The sequence below is a fragment of the Schistosoma haematobium genome, chromosome ZW (genome assembly GCF_000699445.3).
Source record: "Schistosoma haematobium chromosome ZW, whole genome shotgun sequence".
Taxonomy (NCBI): Eukaryota; Metazoa; Platyhelminthes; class Trematoda; order Strigeidida; family Schistosomatidae; genus Schistosoma; species Schistosoma haematobium.
In genome coordinates, this window is record NC_067195.1 from 82,881,156 (window position 1) to 82,901,669 (window position 20,514).

The window sequence follows — 20,514 nt, forward strand, 5'->3', positions numbered from 1 at the left end:
ACTATTTATTATTATTACTATTATTATTAATACTAATATATTTCATTCATTATTTTTATTGTGATCGAGATTTGCTTTACTATTGTCTAGGCTAATAATTTACGTGTTAGTACGGTGTTTTGTTTCTAATACTAAGTAGACTTCAATGAAAGAGATCTCCGATCCTCTATGTTTCATTCATTTTCAAACTAGAATGTGTGTTGTTTCACAGGAATTACAATCACTTAGAAATAAGTACAAGCATTTAACTGATAAATTATTTTAAACTAATGATGAAGTCATTTTATGTGTATCCGTTTCTGTTTGAGTGAATTTGAATGAATGATTATAGTTGTATGTATATTTCTACAGTATAGTCTTGATAAAGTTTTGATCATTCAATATTTTGGTGGAATAGTAAGCAATTTATCTGAAGTATTTCTGTAAAAGATTGTTGTGTGAAATTCGCATAAATCACTGAATCTTGATATAGAAATTTATTGATGTTGATTAGCATGACGTTTACGCAAGCGACAAAATTCATGATTTCATTTACATTGAAATGCATGTTGATTGTTCTTTAAGTGATTCGATTAGAGAATATACCAAACTCCATGACCGTTGGCATTTCTTATTGCATGTCAATAAAATGTTCGAGAATACTTAAAATTTGGTCTCAATATCTAGTTCATCAGGAAGAAATAAAGTGCTCAGTTACTATGAATACTGCCATTATTTTGTGAGGATATCACTGAGTTTTCCCAATACTTCGAAATAATGAGCAGTGAGAAAAACGCAGCATCTCTTTGGGTTTGCTGACAAAGTAGCAATGAAAGAGATAACAATCAACTTATTATCACATCGGTAAATTCATGGGTCTCACCGAACCACACTACGGAGAACCAGATCAATCATTTTGCATCTCTAACAAATTCAGATCAATGGAAGACGTGAGAACTAAGAGAGAGAGAGAGAGGCCTATATAACTTCAGATCGAGACCCTGATCGGGATTCAAGAAAGAAAGAAAGAACAAAAAGACAGCAATTAACAACAGTCGAACAGGAACAGAGAAATCCAAGGTACAGACCAAATACGCAGAAGCAAACAAGCAAGTGAAGATGAGCATGAGACTTGACAAACAGAAATACGTGGAAGACCTAGCAACGGCAGTGGACAAAGCTGCAACAGAAGGATATATCAGAAAAGTATATGATATAACGAATAAACTGGTAGGGTAATATAGTAAACCATAGCAACCAATCAAGGACGAAGAAGGCAAGCCAATGAGTGCGGTTCAAGAATGGTGGAACAGGTGGATTGAACAATTTGGAGAGCTCTTCAACAGATTAGCTCATAGAACACACTGTACATCGATGCAACACACATACAGACCTTCCTATAGATCTCACTCCACCTACAATCGAAGAAATCAGGATGAACGCCAGACAAATCAAGTGTGAAAAATCAGTTGGACCTGACAACATATCAGACGGAGCATTGAAGTCAGACATAGAACTGCAACCATGTCCAATGTTCTATTTAGGACGATCTGTGAAGAGAATCAAGTCCAACAGGCTGAGAAAAATGATATTTAATCGAGATCCCAAGGAAGTAGATCTAAGCAGGTGTGAAAACTGCAGAAGCAGCACACTACTATCAGTACCAGAAAACGTTTTCAACAGAATGTTGTCAAACCGAACCAAAGATTCGTTAAACACATAATTTCAAGATGAACAGGTCGGATTCCGTACGAATTATTATTATTTGTTGACCTTGATCACGCTGACATGTCACTTAATAAATATTATATCTAATACAACTGTACTGTCAAGTACCATGTCAAGCTAAAAACGGGTTATTTTAACTTGCGGAATGTCCAGTTTATTCGTCCATCTTGAGTCACACTTTGACCTGGCCAATTATTCTCTCACAAAACTTGACTGCTTTTATATGAGCGTACGTGTGTGTGTTGCTTATCCTACCCATCACATGTCTGTAGCTTATTTTTGTCTTGCTATAAATATTGAGTCACGCTTTATTAAAGGGAGTTGACACACTTACCTTTCCTACTTTTCATTATGAATGTCTATCTGGATCAACGAGTGCTTAGAATGAATTCATCTAACGCAACCCATAATTGGCTTCTTATTACCGCCGTCACACAAACAGGGTAAGGCTATATAATAGACGGAGTTAAATGTCAGATTTATATTTGTAGCATATTCATACGTTCATCCATATCGGAGTCAAATTAACAGGCCACAAACTACTAACTATTCTAGAAGTACTGTTGTTTTCATTTTTACAACTACATTGATACTGATTTTTCTCTATACTAATAATTAACGTTTTGTATTGTTGTACTTTCAGTGTTAAATATACTTAAATTAATTAGAGACTTCATATTTCTTCCGCTCCTTTGATCTTAAATTAAATACAAACGGAATCTGTATTGTTTCACAAGAACTACGATGACGTAGAAATAAGTACAAGCATTTAACTGATAAATTATTTTAAACTAATGATGAAGTCATTTTATGTGTATCCGTTTCTGTTTGAGTGAATTTGAATGAATGATTATAGTTGTATGTATATTTCTACAGTATAGTCTTGATAAAGTTTTGATCATTCAATATTTTGGTGGAATAGTAAGCAATTTATCTGAAGTATTTCTGTAAAAGATTGTTGTGTGAAATTCGCATAAATCACTGAATCTTGATATAGAAATTTATTGATGTTGATTAGCATGACGTTTACGCAAGCGACAAAATTCATGATTTCATTTACATTGAAATGCATGTTGATTGTTCTTTAAGTGATTCGATTAGAGAATATACCAAACTCCATGACCGTTGGCATTTCTTATTGCATGTCAATAAAATGTTCGAGAATACTTAAAATTTGGTCTCAATATCTAGTTCATCAGGAAGAAATAAAGTGCTCAGTTACTATGAATACTGCCATTATTTTGTGAGGATATCACTGAGTTTTCCCAATACTTCGAAATAATGAGCAGTGAGAAAAACGCAGCATCTCTTTGGGTTTGCTGACAAAGTAGCAATGAAAGAGATAACAATCAACTTATTATCACATCGGTAAATTCATGGGTCTCACCGAACCACACTACGGAGAACCAGATCAATCATTTTGCATCTCTAACAAATTCAGATCAATGGAAGACGTGAGAACTAAGAGAGAGAGAAAGAGAGAGAGAGAGAGAGAGAGGCCTATATAACTTCAGATCGAGACCCTGATCGGGATTCAAGAAAGAAAGAAAGAACAAAAAGACAGCAATTAACAACAGTCGAACAGGAACAGAGAAATCCAAGGTACAGACCAAATACGCAGAAGCAAACAAGCAAGTGAAGATGAGCATGAGACTTGACAAACAGAAATACGTGGAAGACCTAGCAACGGCAGTGGACAAAGCTGCAACAGAAGGATATATCAGAAAAGTATATGATATAACGAATAAACTGGTAGGGTAATATAGTAAACCATAGCAACCAATCAAGGACGAAGAAGGCAAGCCAATGAGTGCGGTTCAAGAATGGTGGAACAGGTGGATTGAACAATTTGGAGAGCTCTTCAACAGATTAGCTCATAGAACACACTGTACATCGATGCAACACACATACAGACCTTCCTATAGATCTCACTCCACCTACAATCGAAGAAATCAGGATGAACGCCAGACAAATCAAGTGTGAAAAATCAGTTGGACCTGACAACATATCAGACGGAGCATTGAAGTCAGACATAGAAGTAACTGCAACCATGTCCAATGTTCTATTTAGGACGATCTGTGAAGAGAATCAAGTCCAACAGGCTGAGAAAAATGATATTTAATCGAGATCCCAAGGAAGTAGATCTAAGCAGGTGTGAAAACTGCAGAAGCAGCACACTACTATCAGTACCAGAAAACGTTTTCAACAGAATGTTGTCAAACCGAACCAAAGATTCGTTAAACACATAATTTCAAGATGAACAGGTCGGATTCCGTACGAATTATTATTATTTGTTGACCTTGATCACGCTGACATGTCACTTAATAAATATTATATCTAATACAACTGTACTGTCAAGTACCATGTCAAGCTAAAAACGGGTTATTTTAACTTGCGGAATGTCCAGTTTATTCGTCCATCTTGAGTCACACTTTGACCTGGCCAATTATTCTCTCACAAAACTTGACTGCTTTTATATGAGCGTACGTGTGTGTGTTGCTTATCCTACCCATCACATGTCTGTAGCTTATTTTTGTCTTGCTATAAATATTGAGTCACGCTTTATTAAAGGGAGTTGACACACTTACCTTTCCTACTTTTCATTATGAATGTCTATCTGGATCAACGAGTGCTTAGAATGAATTCATCTAACGCAACCCATAATTGGCTTCTTATTACCGCCGTCACACAAACAGGGTAAGGCTATATAATAGACGGAGTTAAATGTCAGATTTATATTTGTAGCATATTCATACGTTCATCCATATCGGAGTCAAATTAACAGGCCACAAACTACTAACTATTCTAGAAGTACTGTTGTTTTCATTTTTACAACTACATTGATACTGATTTTTCTCTATACTAATAATTAACGTTTTGTATTGTTGTACTTTCAGTGTTAAATATACTTAAATTAATTAGAGACTTCATATTTCTTCCGCTCCTTTGATCTTAAATTAAATACAAACGGAATCTGTATTGTTTCACAAGAACTACGATGACGTAGAAATAAGTACAAGCATTTAACTGATAAATTATTTTAAACTAATGATGAAGTCATTTTATGTGTATCCGTTTCTGTTTGAGTGAATTTGAATGAATGATTATAGTTGTATGTATATTTCTACAGTATAGTCTTGATAAAGTTTTGATCATTCAATATTTTGGTGGAATAGTAAGCAATTTATCTGAAGTATTTCTGTAAAAGATTGTTGTGTGAAATTCGCATAAATCACTGAATCTTGATATAGAAATTTATTGATGTTGATTAGCATGACGTTTACGCAAGCGACAAAATTCATGATTTCATTTACATTGAAATGCATGTTGATTGTTCTTTAAGTGATTCGATTAGAGAATATACCAAACTCCATGACCGTTGGCATTTCTTATTGCATGTCAATAAAATGTTCGAGAATACTTAAAATTTGGTCTCAATATCTAGTTCATCAGGAAGAAATAAAGTGCTCAGTTACTATGAATACTGCCATTATTTTGTGAGGATATCACTGAGTTTTCCCAATACTTCGAAATAATGAGCAGTGAGAAAAACGCAGCATCTCTTTGGGTTTGCTGACAAAGTAGCAATGAAAGAGATAACAATCAACTTATTATCACATCGGTAAATTCATGGGTCTCACCGAACCACACTACGGAGAACCAGATCAATCATTTTGCATCTCTAACAAATTCAGATCAATGGAAGACGTGAGAACTAAGAGAGAGAGAGAGAGGCCTATATAACTTCAGATCGAGACCCTGATCGGGATTCAAGAAAGAAAGAAAGAACAAAAAGACAGCAATTAACAACAGTCGAACAGGAACAGAGAAATCCAAGGTACAGACCAAATACGCAGAAGCAAACAAGCAAGTGAAGATGAGCATGAGACTTGACAAACAGAAATACGTGGAAGACCTAGCAACGGCAGTGGACAAAGCTGCAACAGAAGGATATATCAGAAAAGTATATGATATAACGAATAAACTGGTAGGGTAATATAGTAAACCATAGCAACCAATCAAGGACGAAGAAGGCAAGCCAATGAGTGCGGTTCAAGAATGGTGGAACAGGTGGATTGAACAATTTGGAGAGCTCTTCAACAGATTAGCTCATAGAACACACTGTACATCGATGCAACACACATACAGACCTTCCTATAGATCTCACTCCACCTACAATCGAAGAAATCAGGATGAACGCCAGACAAATCAAGTGTGAAAAATCAGTTGGACCTGACAACATATCAGACGGAGCATTGAAGTCAGACATAGAAGTAACTGCAACCATGTCCAATGTTCTATTTAGGACGATCTGTGAAGAGAATCAAGTCCAACAGGCTGAGAAAAATGATATTTAATCGAGATCCCAAGGAAGTAGATCTAAGCAGGTGTGAAAACTGCAGAAGCAGCACACTACTATCAGTACCAGAAAACGTTTTCAACAGAATGTTGTCAAACCGAACCAAAGATTCGTTAAACACATAATTTCAAGATGAACAGGTCGGATTCCGTACGAATTATTATTATTTGTTGACCTTGATCACGCTGACATGTCACTTAATAAATATTATATCTAATACAACTGTACTGTCAAGTACCATGTCAAGCTAAAAACGGGTTATTTTAACTTGCGGAATGTCCAGTTTATTCGTCCATCTTGAGTCACACTTTGACCTGGCCAATTATTCTCTCACAAAACTTGACTGCTTTTATATGAGCGTACGTGTGTGTGTTGCTTATCCTACCCATCACATGTCTGTAGCTTATTTTTGTCTTGCTATAAATATTGAGTCACGCTTTATTAAAGGGAGTTGACACACTTACCTTTCCTACTTTTCATTATGAATGTCTATCTGGATCAACGAGTGCTTAGAATGAATTCATCTAACGCAACCCATAATTGGCTTCTTATTACCGCCGTCACACAAACAGGGTAAGGCTATATAATAGACGGAGTTAAATGTCAGATTTATATTTGTAGCATATTCATACGTTCATCCATATCGGAGTCAAATTAACAGGCCACAAACTACTAACTATTCTAGAAGTACTGTTGTTTTCATTTTTACAACTACATTGATACTGATTTTTCTCTATACTAATAATTAACGTTTTGTATTGTTGTACTTTCAGTGTTAAATATACTTAAATTAATTAGAGACTTCATATTTCTTCCGCTCCTTTGATCTTAAATTAAATACAAACGGAATCTGTATTGTTTCACAAGAACTACGATGACGTAGAAATAAGTACAAGCATTTAACTGATAAATTATTTTAAACTAATGATGAAGTCATTTTATGTGTATCCGTTTCTGTTTGAGTGAATTTGAATGAATGATTATAGTTGTATGTATATTTCTACAGTATAGTCTTGATAAAGTTTTGATCATTCAATATTTTGGTGGAATAGTAAGCAATTTATCTGAAGTATTTCTGTAAAAGATTGTTGTGTGAAATTCGCATAAATCACTGAATCTTGATATAGAAATTTATTGATGTTGATTAGCATGACGTTTACGCAAGCGACAAAATTCATGATTTCATTTACATTGAAATGCATGTTGATTGTTCTTTAAGTGATTCGATTAGAGAATATACCAAACTCCATGACCGTTGGCATTTCTTATTGCATGTCAATAAAATGTTCGAGAATACTTAAAATTTGGTCTCAATATCTAGTTCATCAGGAAGAAATAAAGTGCTCAGTTACTATGAATACTGCCATTATTTTGTGAGGATATCACTGAGTTTTCCCAATACTTCGAAATAATGAGCAGTGAGAAAAACGCAGCATCTCTTTGGGTTTGCTGACAAAGTAGCAATGAAAGAGATAACAATCAACTTATTATCACATCGGTAAATTCATGGGTCTCACCGAACCACACTACGGAGAACCAGATCAATCATTTTGCATCTCTAACAAATTCAGATCAATGGAAGACGTGAGAACTAAGAGAGAGAGAGAGAGGCCTATATAACTTCAGATCGAGACCCTGATCGGGATTCAAGAAAGAAAGAAAGAACAAAAAGACAGCAATTAACAACAGTCGAACAGGAACAGAGAAATCCAAGGTACAGACCAAATACGCAGAAGCAAACAAGCAAGTGAAGATGAGCATGAGACTTGACAAACAGAAATACGTGGAAGACCTAGCAACGGCAGTGGACAAAGCTGCAACAGAAGGATATATCAGAAAAGTATATGATATAACGAATAAACTGGTAGGGTAATATAGTAAACCATAGCAACCAATCAAGGACGAAGAAGGCAAGCCAATGAGTGCGGTTCAAGAATGGTGGAACAGGTGGATTGAACAATTTGGAGAGCTCTTCAACAGATTAGCTCATAGAACACACTGTACATCGATGCAACACACATACAGACCTTCCTATAGATCTCACTCCACCTACAATCGAAGAAATCAGGATGAACGCCAGACAAATCAAGTGTGAAAAATCAGTTGGACCTGACAACATATCAGACGGAGCATTGAAGTCAGACATAGAAGTAACTGCAACCATGTCCAATGTTCTATTTAGGACGATCTGTGAAGAGAATCAAGTCCAACAGGCTGAGAAAAATGATATTTAATCGAGATCCCAAGGAAGTAGATCTAAGCAGGTGTGAAAACTGCAGAAGCAGCACACTACTATCAGTACCAGAAAACGTTTTCAACAGAATGTTGTCAAACCGAACCAAAGATTCGTTAAACACATAATTTCAAGATGAACAGGTCGGATTCCGTACGAATTATTATTATTTGTTGACCTTGATCACGCTGACATGTCACTTAATAAATATTATATCTAATACAACTGTACTGTCAAGTACCATGTCAAGCTAAAAACGGGTTATTTTAACTTGCGGAATGTCCAGTTTATTCGTCCATCTTGAGTCACACTTTGACCTGGCCAATTATTCTCTCACAAAACTTGACTGCTTTTATATGAGCGTACGTGTGTGTGTTGCTTATCCTACCCATCACATGTCTGTAGCTTATTTTTGTCTTGCTATAAATATTGAGTCACGCTTTATTAAAGGGAGTTGACACACTTACCTTTCCTACTTTTCATTATGAATGTCTATCTGGATCAACGAGTGCTTAGAATGAATTCATCTAACGCAACCCATAATTGGCTTCTTATTACCGCCGTCACACAAACAGGGTAAGGCTATATAATAGACGGAGTTAAATGTCAGATTTATATTTTTAGCATATTCATACGTTCATCCATATCGGAGTCAAATTAACAGGCCACAAACTACTAACTATTCTAGAAGTACTGTTGTTTTCATTTTTACAACTACATTGATACTGATTTTTCTCTATACTAATAATTAACGTTTTGTATTGTTGTACTTTCAGTGTTAAATATACTTAAATTAATTAGAGACTTCATATTTCTTCCGCTCCTTTGATCTTAAATTAAATACAAACGGAATCTGTATTGTTTCACAAGAACTACGATGACGTAGAAATAAGTACAAGCATTTAACTGATAAATTATTTTAAACTAATGATGAAGTCATTTTATGTGTATCCGTTTCTGTTTGAGTGAATTTGAATGAATGATTATAGTTGTATGTATATTTCTACAGTATAGTCTTGATAAAGTTTTGATCATTCAATATTTTGGTGGAATAGTAAGCAATTTATCTGAAGTATTTCTGTAAAAGATTGTTGTGTGAAATTCGCATAAATCACTGAATCTTGATATAGAAATTTATTGATGTTGATTAGCATGACGTTTACGCAAGCGACAAAATTCATGATTTCATTTACATTGAAATGCATGTTGATTGTTCTTTAAGTGATTCGATTAGAGAATATACCAAACTCCATGACCGTTGGCATTTCTTATTGCATGTCAATAAAATGTTCGAGAATACTTAAAATTTGGTCTCAATATCTAGTTCATCAGGAAGAAATAAAGTGCTCAGTTACTATGAATACTGCCATTATTTTGTGAGGATATCACTGAGTTTTCCCAATACTTCGAAATAATGAGCAGTGAGAAAAACGCAGCATCTCTTTGGGTTTGCTGACAAAGTAGCAATGAAAGAGATAACAATCAACTTATTATCACATCGGTAAATTCATGGGTCTCACCGAACCACACTACGGAGAACCAGATCAATCATTTTGCATCTCTAACAAATTCAGATCAATGGAAGACGTGAGAACTAAGAGAGAGAGAGAGGCCTATATAACTTCAGATCGAGACCCTGATCGGGATTCAAGAAAGAAAGAAAGAACAAAAAGACAGCAATTAACAACAGTCGAACAGGAACAGAGAAATCCAAGGTACAGACCAAATACGCAGAAGCAAACAAGCAAGTGAAGATGAGCATGAGACTTGACAAACAGAAATACGTGGAAGACCTAGCAACGGCAGTGGACAAAGCTGCAACAGAAGGATATATCAGAAAAGTATATGATATAACGAATAAACTGGTAGGGTAATATAGTAAACCATAGCAACCAATCAAGGACGAAGAAGGCAAGCCAATGAGTGCGGTTCAAGAATGGTGGAACAGGTGGATTGAACAATTTGGAGAGCTCTTCAACAGATTAGCTCATAGAACACACTGTACATCGATGCAACACACATACAGACCTTCCTATAGATCTCACTCCACCTACAATCGAAGAAATCAGGATGAACGCCAGACAAATCAAGTGTGAAAAATCAGTTGGACCTGACAACATATCAGACGGAGCATTGAAGTCAGACATAGAAGTAACTGCAACCATGTCCAATGTTCTATTTAGGACGATCTGTGAAGAGAATCAAGTCCAACAGGCTGAGAAAAATGATATTTAATCGAGATCCCAAGGAAGTAGATCTAAGCAGGTGTGAAAACTGCAGAAGCAGCACACTACTATCAGTACCAGAAAACGTTTTCAACAGAATGTTGTCAAACCGAACCAAAGATTCGTTAAACACATAATTTCAAGATGAACAGGTCGGATTCCGTACGAATTATTATTATTTGTTGACCTTGATCACGCTGACATGTCACTTAATAAATATTATATCTAATACAACTGTACTGTCAAGTACCATGTCAAGCTAAAAACGGGTTATTTTAACTTGCGGAATGTCCAGTTTATTCGTCCATCTTGAGTCACACTTTGACCTGGCCAATTATTCTCTCACAAAACTTGACTGCTTTTATATGAGCGTACGTGTGTGTGTTGCTTATCCTACCCATCACATGTCTGTAGCTTATTTTTGTCTTGCTATAAATATTGAGTCACGCTTTATTAAAGGGAGTTGACACACTTACCTTTCCTACTTTTCATTATGAATGTCTATCTGGATCAACGAGTGCTTAGAATGAATTCATCTAACGCAACCCATAATTGGCTTCTTATTACCGCCGTCACACAAACAGGGTAAGGCTATATAATAGACGGAGTTAAATGTCAGATTTATATTTTTAGCATATTCATACGTTCATCCATATCGGAGTCAAATTAACAGGCCACAAACTACTAACTATTCTAGAAGTACTGTTGTTTTCATTTTTACAACTACATTGATACTGATTTTTCTCTATACTAATAATTAACGTTTTGTATTGTTGTACTTTCAGTGTTAAATATACTTAAATTAATTAGAGACTTCATATTTCTTCCGCTCCTTTGATCTTAAATTAAATACAAACGGAATCTGTATTGTTTCACAAGAACTACGATGACGTAGAAATAAGTACAAGTATTTAACTGATAAATTATTTTAGACTAATGATGAAGTCATTTTATGTGTATCCGTTTCTGTTTGAGTGAATTTGAATGAATGATTATAGTTGTATGTATATTTCTACAGTATAGTCTTGATAAATTTTTGATGGTATAGTTAGGAATTGCTATTAGGCATTTTTTGAAAGATTGGTGTTGGTTATCAGTTTGTTTCCTGTGCCCAAAATATGAAGAAGTATGCTTCGAAGTTGGTCTCATCGATATCAGGTTTTCCAGAAAAGAATAGTGCTCAATTATTAGGAATACTGCTGTTATTCTTAACTTGATCTGCTGGTGGCAAGATTTGCCTGAAGATTCCGAGGAATGTACTCACACATAGTAGGATGGTTAATCCCAAATGAGTCGACAACCTGTGATATATGTTAGTGAATATGTTTACCAACTTATATAAACTGCACGTGAACATTTGTGCATATAAACCATAGAAGAACCTCAAGAATTCTGAACAAAATGAGAAAGTAAGGAAATATATTTCTTTAGTTAGATGGTTAAAAGTAATGGATAGGAAACACTGGTGGGGGGTTTCGTGCCACTTGGCATAAATCAAGTAAGTTTATGTGTAAGTTCAAGGGGACTCATGTTCCTGACACATTCAATCTCAACATTGGTTCTGGCCTTGATTATAGACCGGTCGTTCTAATCAGTTGTCAGAAATAAACAACGATTGAAAAGATCTTTAGTATCATAGAAGCACGAAACACACTGAAATTTATCATGGTGGACTAGTGAAATTGAAGATATAATGAATGTTGTAAATTAATGTGAAATGTGAAAGACGATTCACGATCACCAGGCATGGTGACAAGCAATTTATTGATTATGTAATGAAGGACACAGTTGCGAACCTATCCTAACCGTGGTAATTACATCGTCAGTCTATTACATCATTTTTGTAATTTTCTTCTTTCCTATTTGTATTTGCATCATCTATTTTGAAGTCATGACTTAGTTTAACTGACTGATCTGAACTGATGTTATTCTTAATTGCTATTAATTTTTGTTCAACTGCTGCTATATATATTTTACGTAATCCATTCACTCACATCGAATCAACTAAAACATGCTCTTGTACATCTCTAGTACATTTCGAAATCTGTAAGGATACTCAAAATAGCCGAATCTTTGTCTATAGAAACATATGGAATTATCTATTCCACTTCCACTAAATTAAATAGCATATCGCATATATTTATCTTCTTAAAATAAATCAGTTTATTGACTGTGTCGATGGTTGAATCAAGTCTTTAATATATAGTAATCGAAACAAGGATGAATAATCGATTCTAAGTATATCGTATAAAATGGTATCCGAATCATTCCTGTTGACGTCGTTCAGTCAGGTAGTAATTGCTTCAACAGTGAATAATCAAATTGATGACGAGTACTGAATTGAAAATAATCTTATTGAGAATTTTCCTGACACCCTTTAAAGAAATTTGTGAATCTAAATAAAGGTAATTATCTGGTCACACATAAATTCACAATCCATTATCATTTATCTAAATAATGATAATAATAAGCCAAATTTTATATGAAAGAAGTTTCATTTAAAAATATGCGACTGGTACCACAGATAAACACAATAATACGGTCAGTATATATCTGTTATTATTTAATCAATCTGATTGATTAGATATTACATTCAATTCACTTTAAATTCGTGTACAATTCAATCGTCACATATCAAACAGACTCAACATCAAAGTCACACCACCGTATTCAAACACAATGAAAGAGACAGTCGGTTCACGGAGAAAATTATGTATCATCAACAAACGATTGGATGGGAAAATAGCAATCGTGACAGGATGTAACACTGGAATCGGTCTTTATACAGCCAGTGAATTAGCTCATCGTGGTGCGACAGTCATTATGGCATGTAGAAATATTGAACGAGCCAACAAAGCTAAAACACGTCTATTGGAAATGTATGGTAAGAATAATGAGAAAAGTGGCGAAACAGATACTGCATGTAGTCAAATGAAGCCATATTTAAAGCCCATCGAGTCGGATCAGGTATGCCAATACTGAATTAGTCATATTCTCTTCGAGTTATTTGCATGTTATTAGAGTGTGTGTTTGTGGAGATTGTTTTGTTCGCAGGCGGTTTACATAACAAACTGTCATCAACTCGAGAACCACTTATAACCGATTTGTACTCAACAACTGCTTAATACTAACCTCAGATTAAACACTGCAACGCTCACTCTAATATTCATAAACGTCTTTCAGAAAACATGATTGCTACTGACTCCATTATGTCTGCAAATAACACTAAACTAAGTTTGCAACATTTTGTGATATTTTATACACCATATTCATTAGTTGAGAAAACACTTTCGAATGAATGCATCTGTTGATTTGCCGACACATCGTTAACACGGTTATTAATATTATTATTATGGCTTCATTCAATATTATATTCTTGGTACAATATAGAATTCCCAGCACAAAATATTTCAATAAATTTCCTTTTCTCATTTCTTGGTCGATCCTGCCGACAAATCAATCAAACTGTTCATGTTGGTAATGATAGACTTGTCGAACTAATCTACTCATTACATTGTCTCTATTGGTGCAAATATATATCATACAGCCAACGATCATCCAAGTATTTAACAGGTCATAATACATTGAAAACTCACTTTCCTCAATCCTTGAAATCAAATATTATAATACCCGAATAAGGATAAAGCAATAGTTAGATTCATTATATTTCACGGTTCCTCGTCGGTTTCTTACAATTATATATGTAGTGAAGTATAACATTAAGATATGATACAATATGAAATGATCGACACTAATGAAAGAAAACGAAATGAGAATAAATAAATACATAAATATACTTCACTACATATATGGTTGTAGGGAGCTGACGAGGAATTATGAAATACAATGATTTCACATAATTCTGTTTCAATTGTTGTTCAGCCTTTATTCAAGTTCGTAAACGGAACCAAATGCATGAGGTATATTGTGTCCCACCATACTATATTCAAATTTTATTGAAACAGTGGAGACAATGTGTTTAAGAAAGGTTCTCATCAATTTTCTTCTTCCATAATATTTCGATTTTATTCCAGTTGATCATTGAACAACTTGATCTGGCTTTGTTAACATCAATCAGAGAATTTGTTGACAGAATCAAAAGTAAATACAATAAAGTAGATTTTCTCATCAACAATGCTGGACTCATACTACAGAACTATACAACAACTGAAGATGGTTTTGAAATGACAATGGGAGTGAATTATTTTGGACCATTTCTACTGACAGAATTGTTGTTACCATTGTTGAGGAATGCTGCACCATCACGAATAATAAATGTGTCATCTGCACTGCATAAAGATGGATGCATTCTAAAACCTGATTTGCAGTACAGTAAGGAAAATTATAATGCAATGAAGGCATATAGTGTATCGAAATTGGCAAATGTGATACATACTATTGAATTGAATGAACGTTTGAAAGATAGTGGTGTGGTGGCTGTCTGTTTACATCCCGGAGCTGTCAAAACTGAATTGATGAGAGATCTGACAAATTTTCCTATGGTGAGATATTCTAATACTTTTACTTATCATTTGATGTTGGTGTTTAATTTAGTGCAATAGCAAAATTCATTATAAAATAATCGTAATATGCATAATGGTGTAGAGATTTTATGCAAAGTGAACCTAATTTCTACCGTCATTTCTGCTTCGATTTGAAATTACGATAAAATTGATTAATATGACGATCATGATGAACATGAGATTGTTCACACATAGACCTTCAAGTTGGTTGAAATAAAGTGGTTCATTGTTTGTCGATCTGAACATTACGATCGATTTCCAGTAATTACATGAAGTGGGTATTAATGTTACTCAACAATGAAATACATAGGTCAATATCTTGGTATGTTTCCGATATGTATATTTGATATATCGGAGGAATATATCAAAATTACGTTCTTTTACTCATTATGATTTTTGTTCAACATTAATTCCGTTTTAAGTCAATGTGATGGTTTCTCATTGTAGTATTCGTTTTGTTTTCCCGTATGATATTTTCTTCTGTAAAACTATGATAATTAGGAGTAACTGAATTACAGTACAAACTAAAAATCCTATAAATAACGTAATTTAAGCAAGGAGTACTAGATGAGCAGAAACCATTGTGTTGTATTTGGAATTCGAAATCAGGCAGTCAATAAGTACAAAGGAATCATTGTTCATACAAACAACACAAATATATACGATATTCTTGTATTAAATTAACATGAACTAGGCTGAGCATGACATGTAGCATATGATTTGTTATATCTGTAAGTATTATTCATATATGTGATTTCATCCTAATTATTAATCAAAATGGGTGTATGAATCAATATATAAATGATTGCATTTTCGACTAGAGTCGTCGTTATCGTGTTTTGTGATTAGTAAATTTTCATTTGTACCAGTCTTTGTGCCCTTACTTTCACGTCGTCGGAATTACAGTGGCTCCTCACTTTACAAATATAAGTGATGGTCGATTCCTACATAGCAATCAGAGACGACCAGATAAAACAAAGCAACGTTCAATCGAAAAGACTTGTCAGTGGCGACAAGAAAGCCACAATGAATATATCTTGGGACCAACTAGAAGCATATATGGAACATCAAGAGAAACTGTTTGGACAGTCACAGATCAGAATCATGGAAGTCATGGTTCAGAAAATGTGCTTGTTCCAGAAAAACCCCGCTTCTGATGAATTGCAAGTATCGCATGCTGATTCAGTCAATAATGCCATCCATGAATTTAATTTTGATCGTATAGTAGGTGTTACTTTTGACTCTTGGTTCAAGGAATATGAAGATTTGTTCCATATTGATCTCTGCAGATTGAACGACGCCTCAAAAGTCAGACTGCTTTTAAGAAAAAATAGGATGACGGAACATGAGAGCTTCGGTAACCTTATTTTTCTAAAGAACCCACGAGCCTTTAGTTTTGATTACACAATAAAAACCCTGTCTCAAATCTTTGGAGAACAGTCATCTCTATTTATTATCCGTTAACAATGCTTGAAGATAACGAAAGAACAAGGAGATGACTGGATAAATCATGCAGGAATTGTGAGACGAGAATGTGAAAGGTTCACGTTGTCTTTCATAACAGAAGACCAGTTTAAATGCCTAATATTTGTCTGTAGCCTGCGTTCTCTCGAAAATACCGACATCCGAATGACAATACTAAGCAAGCTCGAACATTGTCACAACATGACCAAACAGGAAGTAGCTGCTGAATGACAAAGGTTGGTGAATTTGAAGGACGATACCTCGATGGTAGAGAACGGTAATCCGATACTTCACATAAACGCACACGAGAGAAACGTTTTACAAGGTTCTAGCACGCAGAATTACCGTCATGACAGTGGCTAAACTTTATGTCCATGCTGATTATGTGGTGGCTGGTATTTCAAAAGGTTTCGTCCGTTTAAAAATCATCGTTATACTGTTATATATATATAGTTTCAACAAAACTTTGTAAATCATTAGCATTTATCAATATACAGACTGTAATATGTATTATTCACCTCATTTATTTTAGAATATTATACTGCCATTCGTCCGCAAATTACTTAATACACCGAGGGATGGCGCACAAACCACTCTATATACTGTATTAACAGATAACTTGTCTCCTGGAGGTTATTATTCAAATTGCACATTGAAAAAACCTTCAAAATCTGTTCAAAATGGGGAAGACAGAAAATGGTTTTGGAATAAAACATGTGAACTATTAAACATACAATGTGATAACTAGGTGTGAATGACTACTCAAGTGAACTGTGTAGACAGAATTCGGTGTTCATTTTGATGATCGTATTGAGACAAATTCACCAATAAATCAGTTAATAGAATGTGATAATTTTCAATTTGGTGTTATTTACAATATGATTTCCCTTTGTACACACTGATTTGAGTGAATGAAAGCGTTTCTCTTTTCAAAGAGTTAACAGTTTGTGTGTGTTTTCTGTTAGATTAATAGTTAGTTGACTGGATGGTGTGAGTATTGCATGAATAATTTGACGGGATGTGATTTTGTTTGTTGATGAACTGATCGACTTGAAAACAGTTTTCATCAGGGAATGAGATGAGTGGAAGAGTCATTTTCACAAATGTTCACATCTCGATCTCTGTTGACATTCACCACATCACATGAGATCGAAGTCAGCACATCGACTTACCTTTCCAGTTTGATATTGACTGAATGAAAGAAAAGTGACTCTCACTCGAAAGGTTATACGTAACTAAGTACCACACATCTAGTCCGTTTCAACATCGTTCTCAATCATTCTTCACCAAATGATTCCTTCTGAGACCAATGCATATCTCGTGGACAACACAAATTATTCACTTTGTGTGAATACACATGATCAATCTCAAATGATTTTCTATGCGAAAATCTGCCATTCACCAATATTACTAAGTATATACGACTGTTGCGGGTATATTACAACAGTTGGTATTTCCGAGTGAACAATTATTGTTTGTATCTTGAAATATAAGTGACAACACACTGTTAATCGTCAACGAAGCACAAATGCCATTTCGGTTCACTGCACTCGGAATAGTGTTTATACTCGAATTATTCAGATTCGATACCCCCAGGCTCCTCATTGTGTTTGCTTTCCTCTATCATATAATAAGGACACTCCAAATACTTAGATAAATCTTCCGTTGACTCCTCTTCTGAAATCCACCTCCTCATTTCCTCTCGAATCGATCATGTATACTTGGTCACTACCTGTTTATGACCAAAGTCCTTAGGTGAATTGTGGCTAGATAATAGTGAAACAGTGATTGTTAAGTTGTGAAGACAAATCGAGAGTAATGAGACTACTGACAAAGTGTTTATCATTCAGTCACCAGATAGATGGTATCAACGAAGAGACTAGTACAGACATAATACTGCACACACAGAGCAAAGTGAATTACAGAAAGGCCACAATCAAACGCGTCGAAATGACAAAACCACAAAAAATGCAGGTAAAACATAACACGGGGTCGAGTAATGATAAATATTAAATAATACGGAAAATCACTATCAGGTGAACGATCTGCCACACAACAACCAACTTCTATCCAAGTGATCTGGGGTCACTCAGAATCCAGTACGATTGTTGTATTGACCCTATTCAATAAGTCAACTCCATCCAACACAGCTCCGATCAACAGTCGTTACATCCACAGATTGATGCAATATGGAACCATTTTCTCACAAACCAACACAGAATTATTTTGGTCAGAGAGTGAAACTGTTCTTATAAAACCTCATTAACAAATCAGTCATCTGAATCGAATTCATCGTAGGCACCATCAGATCTGGTCACAGAGACCACATTGGTAATTGAACTGACGGCTAAAATGCACGTGAACTTCACACACCATTGAATAAAATTAAGTTCAATGAACTTAATTTTGCTCTTAACGATAAAGAAATATTTGGATGATGAAATTAAACTTGAAAGTTCGGTGAATTATTTTGTTGACTGTTGAAATATGAGTTTAATGATTGAAAATTTATCACACAGATTGTTTTCTTCAACTTCAGTCAAGTTCCATTCAATCTAAAACAAACATGGGAACAGGAACTACGTAGACCTAAAAGTAACTACGACATAAATTATGACATTATTGCTAAGTCTATTTTACGTTCTCTGTCCTTACTCACTTTCCTTCGACTCTTTCGTGTATTGTCTTATACTACTTTTCAATATTCAGTAAATAGTTGCATTCCTAGCAATTTCTACACGTACTCATGTTTGTAATATTCCAAAATGTTTACATGTACTTTTATATTGTACATATGTAACCAAACAATCATTGATGTTACGATTAAGCTGTCATTACAGACACCAATAAACGAAGCGTGATGATAGATGATACATTGGCTTGAAAACCTGTAAGAAGTTAAATATTTAGTCACCTATCAAAAGCATGGACTGTAGTACATTTTCAACTGTATTATTTATGCAGACAACTCGTTGGATTTCGTGAAGAAATTTCCGTTCTCCTGTGTATAGATGAAGACAATGACAATTCGGACTGTTAGAGCTAGTCGTACAGGCAGAAAAACGAAGTCAAAAGTTATTTTGGAAACACTTATTTACTTAAAAATTAGTAGACGAGGTTGAGTTTGACGAACATGTTCAGTCGATGACCATTTCCTGTTCACATGTGTGGTGGAAGCATTCATTGAGCAGTGAAGAGAGAGATCCAATATTGAGGCTACTTCTAAAATGTTATGTGACTGAAGATTAAAAATATACATCAATTTGATCTTGTCCAAACTCCGCCTGTAACTCTTTCAGAGTTACTACCGGACCCAAGCCCGGGTAAAATAGGAGAGTTGGGCATGGGGTTAGCGTCCCCATCCCGTAGAAAACTAACTCGCTAAAAAACGCCTACCAGTGATCTTGTCCAGAGTTTCTATAGAGATCCATTCCTTATGAGGATGCTTCTTTAGGCCCAGAAACTCTTGACACGTTGAAGTTAACGCTTCTTTGATGCCTTTCCAGTTGTCCTCCATACTAGATTCTTCTTCCTTCAGTAGATCCTGTAAGGCTTGGAACCTGTTGTTGAGAGCTATCTTGAATTCATTGAGTCTGTCAGTATCTTGAAGGAAGGCTGTATTGAACCTTTGTGTGACTGAAGATTAAAAACATACGTCAATTTGAGACTTGTTGGATCGGACAATTTTACAACTAGTTTCTGGTTTGTTAGCACCCATTTTGAAAATCGTTTACGCCGAGGTGCAGCTTCTGAGACAGTTAGTTTAGATATGCTTCATTGCGAATACTTACTAAATCCTTCGTTCTTTTATGTGTGTATAGAAATGCTGTACGTGATGGCTTTCCATTTAAAACCGTGTACTTCTCAAATACTTTGCATGCCGTTAGTACATACTTGCTCTCAGAACTTAGATTCATTAATTTTGCTTAGTCTAAACTATCAGAGAGTCTGATGTCTGCAGAAGTGTGGAATGTTAAATCACTTATAGTAGGAGTGTAGTAG

At 35.0% G+C, this 20,514-nt stretch overlaps 1 protein-coding gene across 1 annotated transcript; it reads left to right on the forward strand.

The window, feature by feature from the left end:
* The first annotated feature begins 122 nt into the window (after nucleotides 1-122).
* RDH12_1 (Retinol dehydrogenase 12) lies at nucleotides 123-18,088 on the forward strand. The gene is made up of 3 exons (XM_051208747.1): nucleotides 123-13,492; nucleotides 14,560-15,027; nucleotides 17,045-18,088. Exons 1-3 carry the CDS (start codon nucleotides 13,205-13,207, stop codon nucleotides 17,258-17,260), a joined length of 972 nt encoding a protein of 323 aa, XP_051072665.1. The 5' UTR covers nucleotides 123-13,204; the 3' UTR covers nucleotides 17,261-18,088.
* The last annotated feature ends 2,426 nt before the right edge of the window (nucleotides 18,089-20,514 follow it).